This window comes from Rhinatrema bivittatum, chromosome 2 (assembly GCF_901001135.1).
Source record: "Rhinatrema bivittatum chromosome 2, aRhiBiv1.1, whole genome shotgun sequence".
NCBI classification, from domain to species: domain Eukaryota; kingdom Metazoa; phylum Chordata; class Amphibia; order Gymnophiona; family Rhinatrematidae; genus Rhinatrema; species Rhinatrema bivittatum.
This window is the reverse complement of record NC_042616.1, coordinates 104,096,648-104,111,339: the sequence shown is the minus strand read 5'-3', so window position 1 is coordinate 104,111,339 and position 14,692 is coordinate 104,096,648. Positions and strand designations below refer to the sequence as shown.

Genomic DNA, 14,692 nt, shown 5'->3' with positions numbered 1-14,692 from the left:
GCTAGCAATAAATTTGTTATGGGTTTGAAAGTTGCTTGGTTTTGATAGTAATATCTACAATCATTAACATAAGGCTTGGGGGTAACCTGCAAGGAGCGGCAGTTACTACCATGAGAAACTTGCTGAGCAGACTGGATGGACCATTTGGTTTTTTTTTCTGCCGTCGTCATTATGACAGTTCAGATGGTTTTGTGCTAGCTGCTTGTCCCATGGCCCTGGAGTTTCCCATTCCGGATGTATTCTCCATCAGAGCCTGTTAATCAGAATGAGTGAATGTTTGAACGCAAACAGATATTATTGGAAAAGAGAAGTGTTTTTAATTAGATAACAGCTTTTTTTGGCAGCTTTCATTGCACTGTTAATATAGTGTCATCTTCTTTTTTTCATTAAAGTGCCTTTAGTAAAATATACATTATTAAGGTGCGCGATGCATGTTCTGTTCAGTAAAAGGAGAGAATCTTAGGAAGCTTCATTGATCAATTGCCTCTAGTCTTGCTTTGGGAATTTTTTTTTTTGTAAACTGCATTGTTGCCTACAGCAAAAAGTGGTAAATCCAAATCCAGTTTGAAGAAAGAAGAAAAAAAATGAAATGAAAGAATGATAAAACAAATCAAGCATGCAGAACGATTAAGAGAAGCTTCCCGAGGAGAGCTGCCAGCGAGGCAGTGCAAACAGCGACAGACAGCACAGATACTGGCTCATTTCTAAGGGACCCAAACTGAAAGCACATGCGCGGTGCAAACTGGTGCTCTGTAGAATTAGAAATAAAAGGCAGCATCCCTGGTGAAGTTACACAAGGAGACGGGCCGGAGGATGCTGTACCCTGGGGACCTGCTTGCGAGGCTTTTGAGCTTGTTTCTGAAGATTCTGGCAGAGCTCCATGGTGTACGCCAGGTGTGCATTTTTTTAATGCTTACAGAGTTTGCTTTGTTGGGGGGGGCTCGTTTTCTCTCTGCCATTTTAATGGCTGTGAGCAGAGATTGTCGGTGTTTTGTAACCTTTTCAAGTAGAGTTATGTGCTGCCAAAAACTAAAAGAATTTCTATTTTGGATATGTTTCGTTTAAATATGCTTGTGTGGGTACCTCTGTGTTAAACCAGTGTCTGGAAGGCTTTTTCTAATAATGTTGGTCTTAAGGGTCTTGTGTACATGCTGCTGTTTGAGAGTACCTTATTTCCAAATATACATAAAAGCCTTCTAAAAGCAGAGGATGTCAATGTTTAACTTCTTACATATTTTTATTTCTTTTCCTTTCTTTAAAAATGTGGGTCCTTATTTAGTTACAAAACTGCAGGAAACGTCTGTATTTGATTTTGTCTTCAAAAACTGAAAATGTTACTGAACACTGGTTTTTTGCATATATGATGTGATATATATTCTTCAGTTAAAATAATTCACCTTATTAATCACTTTTCATTTACACTGCAAGCAGGCACTTGCTATAGTGTCCATAATCCAAGGGCTTAGTACATGATGGGGGATGAGATACTGATATCCACCAAGCAGGAGAAAGCCTGAACAGGAACGGCCAAAATCAGTCTCCATCATTAAAACTTGAACAATTAGTTTGATAAGTAGAAGGAATGAGTGATAATTTAATAGCACACTTAGGGAAAGAAATAGAATTTTCAAAACAAGAAAGATAAGCCTCATCAAAGAGTTGGACCAGCAAACAAGGAAAAACAATAGGCTTAAAGCTCAAATACAGCAGGACATACAGACACTCCTACAACTATTAGATCAAGACCTGACACAGAACTGGTTAAAGAGAGGTCATCACAAACCTATAGGTGAGAGTTGCAGCACAGGACAGTGGACTATAGCCAACATAGAAATTGTGTAAACAATAGAACACTTCTGTACCTGAAAAACACTAGGATCATGACCCTGAATGAATTGCAGAGAATCAAGATGATGTGATCATCTGGATATTCCTATTCCTACTGAAAAAGCTTGATGCAAGAAAGCCAGATATTGTGGTAAATGTGAAAAACACAAGAACAGCATTGCTAACAGAAGTGTCAGCATCAAGTGACTATTCTGTACAGTGTATAGAGACCAAGAAAACATGGCAGAAATATACAGAAAAAGTCCCAACTATTGGGTGCCACTGGCGTGATTTAAATGAACTTCCAGACACTCCTTGATCGGTTGCATTTACGTATTACATCTTATGAACTCCAGAAGGAAGCTCTTTTTGGCACCATGGAAGGATTGAGGCAAACATTTAGCAGTAAATTTGAGAGATTGTAATCATACTCAGCAAATCCTTGCTCATGACTAAAGTTACTTCTTTTCATGGTGTTACAATGTGTAATGTGAATTATCTGACTCTGAGTAGTGCTCCCTGAAGGAAGCCCATAGTGGGTGAAACAGTGGTCCCTTGGGGTGTAGTGAAAGTAGAGGGAAGTGGATGCAATTTTTAAAAATAAGCAACTGGTGCCTGGAAGATAGCAAAGTTTGTAAAGTGCACTTGTTTTTCATGAGTTTGTTATTTTGGGTATTGTATCTTTGTAGTCTTGATGTTATTCATGTGATTGTGATGTATTTTATGTGAATGTAATGTATTTGGAGACATTTTTTGTGATACGTATTTTTTTGTGATATGTATTATAATGTTTATATTATGCTAAATTAACTGTTTTTTAAAATATGCATGAAATTATTTAATAAATTAATAGGGACGGTAACTTTTTAAAACGCCCATATACACTGCAATTTTATATCCTGTGCGCAGGTACGCACACACATAATAAAATAGGCTGGGCGTGCGTGTGCCCCCTATTTTAAGCGTGTACGCGCACAGCAGGGAGCTATCTGCTTTGAGACATGCAAATGAGGACATTTTATGACGTGCGCGCATCTAGGACATCGCCGGTTTCCCCAGCTTATCCACCCGTTTTCCCAGCCTACAGCTAGATACTCAAGACCCCCTGATTCTTTAGCCTGCACCCCAGACCCCTCAATCAGTTTGTGTGGCTAGAAATTGTTTTATTCTGACTTACACTTCAGCTATAGCAGAAGAAAACTTGTGCTGAAATGGACCTGGGCATGTGCGTACATCTATACGTGCGTATCTCTTGGCTCCACCCTGGAATGCCAATACCCTGCCCACATTCCGCAGCTTTTCCCCCCCAATGTGAGCGATTCGCGCATTGGTACTTGGCTGGTTTATAAAATCGGGTGATCGCAAGTAAGTGAGACATGTGAGTCCATCTCCTGGTTTTTGGTGCCGTTATCTGTATAAGTAAGAGAGAGAGCATGTGTTGTCTGTGTGTGATTGAAAGCTGTTGTAGGTAAGAGAGCATTTGAGTATGTGATTGAAAGGCCTGTGTGGGTAAGTGTGAAAAGAGATAGCATGTGTGTAAATGTGTGGAGCCTATATAAATGAGAGAGAAAAAAACATGTACGTATGTGTGTGATTGAGAGCCAGTGTGAGAGAGAGAGCTTGTGTGTGTCAGAGAGGAGAAAGTTGCAAGCAAACCATCCACCCTCCTGCTAATTCAAAACAATCTTAGGGCAACTGGATGTCAAACATTCCCAGGTATGCAGAGCAAAGCATTTTTTTAATCCTTATTTTTCATTATTGGGTTTTTGTGTCTTCTATTTTGAAATATTTTATTGGTATCTAGAAATTTTTGATATGAGAGTTTAATTATTGAATATCCCATTCATCAGCTATTTTGAAATCTGTTCTTTTTGTTAGTATGGTTTTACTGCTATTGATTTTATATTTCTTGATTTGTTTTGAGGACTGGTGATTCTCTTTTTCCTTTGTTACACTGCATACAGTCTCTCTGGCTTGTTGCGGTTTCCAGTTCAGTTTTTGTCTGCATTATTCTAGTTATGCTTTATAGTATCTTTATTCTTTGTTAGGTGAGGGTCTGCACATGTGACTGAGGTGAGGTATTCTGCTGATGTGTAGTTTCTCTGTAGGGCTCTATAGCAGCCTGACTTGGTCTGTTTTCCTAATAGGAGGTGTATTAGTGATTTAAGGCCTGGTGTAATATTTTCTTAGGTAAGGTGGTTACTGTTTGAGGGCTGGAAATTGGTGTTTTGGTATGGGATATTTACTATTTATGCAATAAATATATTTCTACTCATGATTAATGGATCCTCCCCTCCTCTGAATACCTGGATAGCATGGATACCGACTCTAACATGTGGACTATCTCTAGTCTGGACTACCTCTAGTCCGGAATTTGTTTCTCTCCCTTTAACTTAACTTTATATTTTTCTTCTAGCTTCCTAAGCTTCCAAGTTCACAGTCCTCGTTTTAATGTAACTTTGTTTTTTTTCCTTTATCTAGTTATTTTACCCCTGTTCGATGTAAACCGTCCTGATATGGTATTTTAACCATGAAGGTCGGTATAGAAAAATGTTAAATAAATAAATAAATAAATAAATTTCTGTTCAGACAGAGTACTTGTCTTTCCTTGTAACATTCTTAACAATAAAAATAATACTGGGCCTTTATTTTTTTATTTTCGCCATGAATTGTAATGAACAGTGTGTCATACATGTGAGTGTGGTCTGTCAGGTGTGTCATGATGGGAAAATGGTTGAAAACCACTGCCCCAGAGGATGGGGAGAGGGGTGCAAGATAGACATTCAAGGTTTGAATAATGAATAAGAGGCACACATTTTTGAGAGGGAAGGAAATTCTAGCAGGAGAAGTTACTGTATAATAAGTTTCCAAGAGGGTAGACGCAGGAGTAATGTCAGAAAAAGACTAGTGGATGCAAAGGACAGACTTCCAGTGCAGGCGATGGGGACAAAAACAGTAATAGAATTGAAGAAGTTATGGGATGAGCGCAGGGGAGCCTTAAATGTGAAGAAGTGAAAGGAAAGGCTGAGATTAGCTGGGGTTTATGATAATATAACAGGAATGAACTTGGGCAGAGACTGAAGGGCTGTTTTTGTTTAGTTCAAAGAAAGGCAAGGCTATGGAATCCAGCCTCCTAAATCAGGACCTGTAATGGCTTTATGCTCTGATTGTTCGTGTCATCAGAGAAGACACCTCATAATAGGCGGGTGACAGTGTTCCAGTCGATCAGCCCTCGATTTGACGTTCTAAATTTCACCTATATGTGTTAATTCTTCCACACCCTCTTTTTTTATGGATTAAGCGTGTTCCTTCCAAGTTTGCACACAGTCAAGGTTCACAATCCGACTCTGATTATATCCTTAGAAAGGAAAATAACAAGAATGGCCCACATGGCTTTTTTTTTTTTTATAAATTGAGTTTATAACTGTACTATTTGTTTCCTAGTTAGTACTTATGAATAGAAATGTAGACTAGTTGGAATATAAGATCATTATTTACTTATATTTTTTTAGAAACTTTCTGTCTTCCAGCCTCCCAGCCCTGCCAGGTATCTCCATTCCATTGTTCTATTCATGGAAGGTCACGTTCCCGTTACATTCACAAAGCATTTCCTAGTTAGTGTTTTCCCCTCATTGGAGCTCAGCTCGTGCTGCTCCATTCCAGCCACCTGTTTTCAAGGCTGAGCAGGCTTTGGGAGCATTTGTTCTCTCTCAGAATCCTCTACTAATCCCTGCCGACCCCTGACCTTTGTTGTTGGTTTTTTTTTTTATTTTGTATTTTGTGCCTCCTGCGTACCATGTGGCAAATTAATTCAGTCCAATGCAAACTACCGTATGTTTCTAATGGATAAATGCTTCTCTGTTTTAGTTTTGTAGGCAACTGTGAAATTGATTTAGAGATCAAGAAATACTTTTGCAGAGCTGGTGTGAAGAGTATCCAGGTAAAGCCTTACATTATACAGCTGACTATATTCTTTTCTCTGGTAGCGTTTATTCGGTAGAAGCTTAAAAGCAGCAGAGTGCTTCAGAAAAGCAGTTTGCCTATTGAAGATCAAAATTGAGGCAAAAGAGCCTTTTTCTTAATATATTTTATTTTGCATATTTTTCCATTTGTTTGGGATGAAAGCTTTTATTATGGCTTCATTTCTTTAAAAACCAATCTATTTCCCAGAATTGTGTTTTTAGTTGTTTGTGCATTATTGTGATGTATGCCTGCGGTCCTGATAAAGATCCACATAGCAACGGTCCGATCTACCTGGATAAATAAAAGGGGGAGTGACTAAGTAATAAAAGCTTTCAAAGCTTTAAGCACTGCTATCACCCTAGAAATGAAACAAATTCCCACCAAAGAGTGGGGATTTTTGTTATAATGTTAGCTAAATGATTTAAAAGCATTTTTTCCTAATACTGTCGCTTTATGTTGTTAATGTCTTTGCTTTTCCTGATGTTTATCCTAGTGACAGCTAAATGTTAATACACGTATGTCAGGGCTTTATAATGAGCAAGTGGCCTGGCTATGTAATAGAAGCTAAAGTCCGAGTCTGATGGCAGAGTGCTATTTTGATGGCTTAAAGCAGGGTTTCCCCATAGATTGGATTAAAACTTGGATCACTTAGTTTTCTGTCTTTTATTTTATTTATTTATTTATTTTAAATCAAGTCACCAATTGAGCCATGTGTGAGGAGAAGGTTGATCCAAAAAAGGCATAGGATATAGTTGGATTCAAAGAACTACACACTTCCATACATGATTGTGTTGAAAGCAGACTGGCGGACCAGTGAGTCCAAACTTCAGACTACCTTTGGACCAGGGATTCTCAAATCTGGTCTTCTTGAGCCAGAAATAGGAATAGCCTTCAGGAAGCCAAGCTATGAAAATTAGGTTTTTTTCCTAGACCAATATGTATCCAAATACATCTGATTAATATTCTTTGTGGATATCCTGAAAACCAGGTCTGTTTGCAGCTCTTGCTGAGAGCCCCCTGCCTTACACCAGGGGTGAGCAAACTGGGGGGGTAAAGTCCTTCCCAGGTGGGCTTGAACAGTCCTGAAGGGGGGGTAACAATATGGAAAGTAAAAAAAAAAAAATGGCTGTGCTGTTGAGTCTTGGTGGCACAGTGGCACTGCAAGCTCAGAAGGGAGGGAGCTGCCAGAACACATGTGTTCTTTATTTTCTCTTGCTTTGATCTACTTATTTAACTTTTTTTTTTTTACACTTTATGATTATTCTCTCTCCCCTCCATCTCCTCATTCTCTCTGGCCTTGTTGTCCATTCCCCTCCTTATCTTACCTCTTCTTTCCCCCAACAGGCAAAAACTGGGATCTCTGCCTCTGCAAGAAAAATATAAAAAATAAAGGAAAACAGTAAAAAAAAAAAAATGTTGGGTGGCGTGAGATGTTTTTCTGTTTCCCTAAAAAATTATGGCTGGCACTTAAGTTTTTAGAAACATTTTCCAGCCCTTACCATTGTGGTGTTGGGCTTCTGACTTTGTGCATAATGGGGTGTGGGGCCTCTATCTCTGTCTGGGCTTCTGTTTCAATCTCTGTTGCTCTGGGTATGGGGTGTCTGCCTCTCTGTGCCCATGTGAGCTTACTCCTTTCCTCAGCTTGCACGAACACAAAATGGGGGCTTTCAGCCACTGATTGGCAGTGTAACTGCCTGGCCAGTTCCCTTCACATTTGTATGCGTGTGTGTGTATATAGTAACCCATCTTGGGGGCCCTCAAGCAATTGCATGAATGGAAGGGGGACAACAGCTCCAAAAGTTTGCTAGCCCCTAAGAACATAAGAAATTGCCATGCTGGGTCAGCCCAAGGGTCCATCAAGCCCAGCATCCTGTTTCCAACAGAGGCCAAACCAGGCCACAAGAACCTGGCAAGTAAGCAAACACCAAGAACATCCCATGCTACTGATGCAATTAATAGCAGTGGCTATTCCCTAAGTAAACTTGATTACTAGCAGTTAATGGACTTCTCCCCCAAGAACTTATCCAAACCTGGTTGCCTCAGAATGTCTCTCTGTGGTAATACAGAGGAAGGTGGGGGGAAAAAAGCACAGTAAAAGTTTACCTAATAACACCTTTTGTTGTTACAAGTATACTAATAATATATATAATATACTTGGTGATTGTCTTCCAAACAGTAACATGGGATTCACCTCCACCAGCATTTAGGACCAAGATGTACTGAGCATTTTCCCCCAAAGAAACATCTGCCCCTTAGCCACTTCATGCTGAAACACTTAAAATGATAAATACTAATGTGCGCTATTTGCCACTGCAGTCGCACAGTAGCGCTTAATAAGTTCTATACAGTGCTAAGGTGGTAATAATTATATTACATGAAATGGTTTTGTTTTCCAGCTCAGCGGCGTCATGAGGGTTGTCCTAGACCCGTTAATTGGAGACATACCTTTGATTGGGTCTCTGTCGCTTTACTTTCTTCAGAAACCTGTAAGTAAAATATTTTGGGATTTTTTTTTTCATTCAGCCAAAAATGAGCCTGATTGTGATGGTGAAATATTAGACTATCTACTATGCAGCCCGTCTTTGCAGCATTTCAGATGGAAATGCTATATATAAACACAAGTACTGTTCGTGATGTTGCTTGGCATCTTACTATGAGAGAAAGTTACTGAATGTATGTTATAAACCATGAACGAGCTGCGGCTAGTGCTGACCATGCTCCGTCTTCCATAGTGTACATTCTACCGCAGCTGCAACAACCCCCCTCCCCCCCCTTGGACAAATATATTTCAATCTCTTTGAATATTCAGGACTTCCCCCAGAGCACGGTATCTGGCCTTGACATACTTTTATGAAGAGTTTTACAGAGTATCAACGATTTACCTTTTTTTTTTTTTTTTTTTTTTTTTCCTGGCAGAGATCATAAAAATCTCTAGTTGTCAAATATATTTGCAGTCTGTATTTAGGTCATTGATATTCTGTCTGCCATTCTAGGAAGTTCTGTAAAAAGGAGCTGAATCTTCAGGCACCAGAGTCTATCCTGAAAACCAGAGTAGCTAAATGGTTACCCATTGAAATTCCCTGAGTTGAAAGCCCCCTTCCCCTCAGCAGCTGAAAGGACATGTTCTGCTTCACAGCATACGCACCTTCGGCCACAGGGAAAAGGAGCAGGGTGGGGAGTGCATGTACACCGGGAGGGAGGGACAGGGGCAGGTATAATTTCATTTTGAAATCCTTGCACATACTTTCCCATGCTAACCTCGTATATGTGGTAAAGCATGTGCAAGGTCCGGGGGATGCTTGTCTACCCATTTTTCCCACCAGCCCCGAACTTTCAAAGGGAAACTCTGCAGGTTGTTAACTTTGGAAAATTTAGCTTGCAGCTTTTGTCCCTGTGGACATGCAAAGCTGCCTGTGGGGGTTTCAAAATGTATTGGTGCCTATAATTTCATGCAGATTTTAACAGTCTATGATTATAAAAGTGCCTCATGGGCCACGGAAGAGCCACAGGAGGTTGAATAACGCTGGCAAAGCTCTTCGATTGAACATGTTATATGTGTTAAGAAAATAAGAAGTTGCCATACTGGATCAGACTGAGGGTCCATCAAGCCCAGCATCCTGTTTTCAAAAGTGGCCGATCCAGGTTACAAGTACCTGACAAATATCGAAATATTAAATACATCCCTTGATACTAATGCCAGTAACAGCAGTGCCTTATCCCTAAGTCAACTTGATTAATAGCTCTTTATGGACTTCTCTTCCAGGATTTTATTCAAACCTTTTGTAAACCCAGTTACACTAACTGCCCTAGCCACATCTTCCGGCAACAAATTCCAGAGCTTAATTGTGTATTGAGTGAAAAATAATTTTCTCCATTTGTTTTAAATGTGCTACTTGCTAACTTCATGGAATGCCCCCAGTCATCATATTATCTGAGAGAGTAAATAACCGATTCACATTTACCCATTCTAAACAGCCCCCTCAGCTGTTTCCTTCTCCAAGATGAGCAGCCCTAACCTCTTTAGCCTTTCCTCATAGGGGAGCCTTTTATCACCTTTATCATTTTGGTTGCCCTTCTCTCTACCTTCCCAAGTACAACTATATGTTTTTTGAGATGCATCAACCAGAATTGCACACAGTATTCAAGGTGCGGTCTCACCATGGAGCAACGCAGCAGCATTATTTGTTATTTATAAAGTTGAAATCCCACTATCTCTCAGGAAACTCTCACAATACTATTAAAACATCATCATAAATAACGCATTCTTATAAAAACAATAAACTGCATGTTAAGTTTCATGGTAAAAGGAAAGGTCAACATTAACCCATAGCTAATCAACAAAAACTTCCTGAATCAACTTACACCCTTCTGAAACTTCTTTCTTCAAAACCCCTGTAAGCTTATTCCACACAGTAGACCCTAATATCGAAAATGCCCTCTTCTGGGTACTCATTAAATGAAATAATTTAATTGAAAGAACGATTAGAAGATCTTGCTCACTTTATCGCAACACTCTGTCTGACTTATATGGAAGTATCAAATTCCTCAAGAAGCTGAGCTAGTTTGTAATCGGGCTTGGAACACCAACATGATGCATTTAAATTTTGCTTTCTGAACAAATGGTAACCAATGTAATTTTGACAATATTGGCATTATATGACTTCTCCTTGGGACCCCCTGTATTAGTCTCACAGCTGAATCTGTAATATTCTGGATGCTTTTTTTGGCAATCTATTGTAAATAATTTTACAATAGTCCAGCGTTTTAAGGACCAGGCTTTGTAACACTGTTTGAAAATCATCTTCCCTCAAAACAAAACACAGATGCTGCACTACCCTTAATTTAAAAATAGTGGTTTTCATCACTTTTCTTAACTGTGGTTTAAAAGATAATTCAGCATCTAAAATAATCCCTAAGTTCCTCAATTCCATTTGCAGAGGAACCACCTTCCCATCAATCAAAATCTTGGGTGCTTCTTCCATTAGAATTGTGCGACCTACCCAAAGCATTTCAGTCTTGGCTATATTCAGTATCATCTTATTTGCTGTCATCCATTCTTCAGCTTTCTTAAAACTACTTATTTGCTCATTTATGTCTATCACTGTCGGGCTGATACAGTAAAGCGCGGCCGCAGTTGCGCAGTTTTTAACCCGCTTTGGACGCACTTTTGAGCGCGTAAGACGGACACGCGATTCACTATCGGCTTTTATGCGTCCTTAGCGCTTGCCGAAAAAGACGCGTATCCATTTTCACCCTCCGCATGTATATGATATGTTAATGATCGGATTAGCTATTCCCCCCAATACAGTAACGCGCGCCCAAATTATTGCATTTTTAACCAGCTTATTTACCGCGTCTTTAACCTCTATATTTACCGCCTACCCTGACCCTGGTGTTAGTGTGGTGTTCAGTCAGCTTCGGACCGGACAGCGTCATGGACAAAGTATATATTGGCTCTGGCGATCTTTTTCATTCGGTTGAGAAGCAGAATAAGAAATGCTCGGCAAGCGAATTCTACAAGGCAGATTGGAGAGGCCAACAGGGAAAGAGGCAGGAACGTCCATGAACGGAAGCCCCGAACTTGGGCGTCCGGCCGGGCGCCCAAGGCAGTGCCCATGGAAGGCAGCGGGTCCTCCGATCATGGACCCCCGGAAAGAGGCGGGAACATCCATGGACGTTGGAAGGCAGCGTTCCCGTCTGTTTCTGGGCGTCCATGCTCGGAGGCCCCGACCTTCACAGGCGCCCGGACATCCTTGCACGTCCATGCTCGGAGGCCCCGACCTTGGACGTCCGGCTGGGCGTTCAAGGCAGCAGCCATGGACGTTGGAAGGCAGTGTTCCCGCCTCTTTCCGGGCATTCATGATTGGAGGCCCCGACCTTGGACGTCCGGCTGGGCGCTCAAGGCAGCGGCCATGGAAGTTGGAAGGCAGCGGGGCCTCCCCTCCAATCATGGACGCCCAGAAAGAAGCGGGAACGTCCATGAACGGAAGCCACGACCTTGGACGTCCGGCCGGGCGCTCAAGGCAGCGGCCATGGACATTTGGAAGGCAGCCGAGCCTCTGATCATGGGCGTCCATGCTTGGAGGCCCGGACGTCCTTGCACGTCCTTAAGCGCCCGGTCGTGGAAGATTGGGGGTGGCCTCCGATCAAGGACGTCCAGATGCTCAGGGCAGCGGCCCCGGTGTCCATGCAGGGTCTGTAGAAAAGAACCATCCAATTACCTGCTGGAATGACATTTGAAATGACAGGTATGGCACCAGCGCACCCTGGATACTGTATAGGTGCTGTATACCGCTCTATACAGTAAAATGGATTGCGAACGCCTACCTCTTCATAGGCGTGCTTTTGACGCTCCTTTGCTGCCGCTTGGATTTGAGTCTAATTTGAATACTGAATCGAGCGGCGCCCAGCTTTGCTGCACTTTTTTTTTACGCATCAGTACCGTATCGGCCTGTGTATGATTCACTGGGAAAAGAAGCTGAATATCATCGGCATAAAACTTAAATTTCACTCCTAGGGACATCAAGAGCTGGTCTATTGGGGTCAAAAACACATTAAATAATGGGGCCAAAAGGACCGACCCTTGAGGGACCCCTACCTTTAGTGCACTAGGCTCCAAGGTGACAGCATTCCATTGGACGTGAAATGTGTCCCGCTAGGTAAGACTTAAACAATTGTAACACCTGCCCATGCACTCCAAAAGAATGCAGTCTCTTAATTAAAAGTTTGTGTGAGACTGTATCGAACGCTAAAACCAAATTCAACCATACAACAATTACCGAATCACATTTAACTCCATCAGCAATGAATCTATTACAGATGTCAATGTTTCAGTCCCATGATGCACCCGAAATCCACATTTCTCTGGATATAATACAGCCTTATCAACCAAAAAAGGTGTCAATTGACTCAACACACATTTTTCAACCAACTTTGCCAAACTGGGCATATTAGATATAGGCCTACAATTCCACACATCATCAGACAGCAAATTTTCCTTTTTTTAAAATTGGTTTCACTAGACATTCTAATAATTCCTGACATTTTGTTTGTTTTTTTAACTGCTGCAGTACACTGAGCTATTTCAATATATTATCTACTGTGATGCCTATATCTATTTCCTGCATGGTAGCTCCTAATATGGAGTCTAACATCGTGTAACTACAGCAAGGGTTATTTTTCCCTATATGTATCACCTTGCACTTGTCCACATTAAATGACATCAGCCATTTGGATGCCCAATCTTCCAGTCTCGCAAGATCCTCCTTCAATTTATCACAATCTGCAAGTGATTTAACTACTCTGAATAATTTTATGTCATCTGCAAATTTGATCATCTCACTCATCGTATTCCTTTCCGGATCATTTATAAATATATTGAAAAGCGCTGATCCAAGTACAGATCCCTGAGGTACTCCACTATTTACCTTTTTTCACTGAGAAAATTGACCATTTAAACCTACTCTCTATTTCCTGTCTTTTAACCAGTTTGCAATCCTCAAAAGGGCATCACCTTCTATCCTATGCTTTTGACTTTTCTTAGAAGCCTCTCATGAGGGACTTTGACAAACACCTTCTGAAAATCCAAATACACTACATCTACTGGTTCATCTTTATCCACTTGTTTATTAACCCCTTCAAGCAAAATGTAGCCGATTTGTGAGGCAAGACTTCCCTTGGGTAAATCCATGCTGGCTGTGTCCCATTAAATCATGTCTTTCTATATGTACTGTGATTTTGTTCTTTAGAATAGTTTCCATGATTTTTCACGGCCTGAAGTCAGTCTCGCTGTTCTATAGTTTCCCGGTTACCCTCTGGAGTTCTGTTTAAATATTGGGGTTACATTTGCCTCCCTCTAGTCTTTAGTTGTTGGTTAAATAAAACAATGCTAAGATTTCCCCATTCTTCTGGGTTTACAGTGAGACCATAGAATTCAAATTCAATGTTGAGCACTACCAGTGGCCCATAGGGCTGGCCCTTATGTAGTTCCTTTTTGTTACAGAACCGTGCATCAAACACTCTTTAAAAAATTAGAGAGAGAGAGATTATATGTATTAGCAGAGTCTTTATTCATTTCTAGGGTTCTGAATGGACATAGCAAGAGAAGTATGGAATTAATCCTAAATTCCATACTGTTTCCTTGGAAGTAAAAATGCATCTGTGTCTTAATTTGGACTGGGGGAAGAGAAATTATTTGGCAAGCAGCAGTGAATTTTGCCTATGCTTTTTTTTTCCACTATAAAGTAACTGGCAGTAATTCTGCCAGCTCCATAGAACTTGTTGCTGGCATTAATAACTATATAAAGCACTGTCGACTAAATTATTAATTCTGCACATTCTTGTCAGATGAACTTGCTCAAGTTTTTATGTGGTTTTTTTTCTCTCCTTATTTGGCATTTTTTTGTTGGAGTTTTCTTATTGAACCGCCATTTTCTTAGTCAAGATGCCTGTGTGCAGCCATTACCCAAGCAGCATGACCTAAACTTGAACCTAATGTTTAGTTAGGTGTGGACTAGGGTAAGGATGATGATGGTTTAAGCAAAGCACTCAAAGCGGGTGATAAATGAAAGGACACAGTTTGTTTACTTCTGGAGGACTGGCTTGCACGGATGTACAGACAGTGGAGTGATGCACACCAGTGTCTTACCGTCTTTTGCTTTGATTATGGAGTTTTGCAGTTTTCTGTTTTTTAATTAATTAAACACATTTGAAAATATTTGCTTAATTAATGATGCAGTACCTGGAATCCTTCTCATTTAAGAACCATGCGTGTCTGAAACAGTTAAACAGCTAGCTGAGACCATAGCCGTACCTTATTTCACACCATTAATTGGCATACTTGTTCTCTATGTTAAATTCCTAGCCCCTTTTTCTCTGTTCCAAGTTGGGTAATTCCCTTGTT

General features: G+C 40.6%; 1 protein-coding gene across 4 annotated transcripts in view; it reads left to right on the top strand.

Annotated features, from left to right (window-relative positions):
- ESYT2 (extended synaptotagmin 2) overlaps nt 1-14,692 on the top strand; it is a 310,854-nt gene that overhangs the window by 112,207 nt on the left and 183,955 nt on the right. For all 4 annotated transcript variants that reach the window (XM_029588514.1, XM_029588510.1, XM_029588509.1 and 1 more), the window contains exons 5-6: nt 5,695-5,767; nt 8,187-8,276. In XM_029588514.1, coding sequence (XP_029444374.1) covers nt 5,695-5,767; nt 8,187-8,276 — 163 coding nt within the window. The remainder of the gene's footprint in view (nt 1-5,694; nt 5,768-8,186; nt 8,277-14,692) is intronic.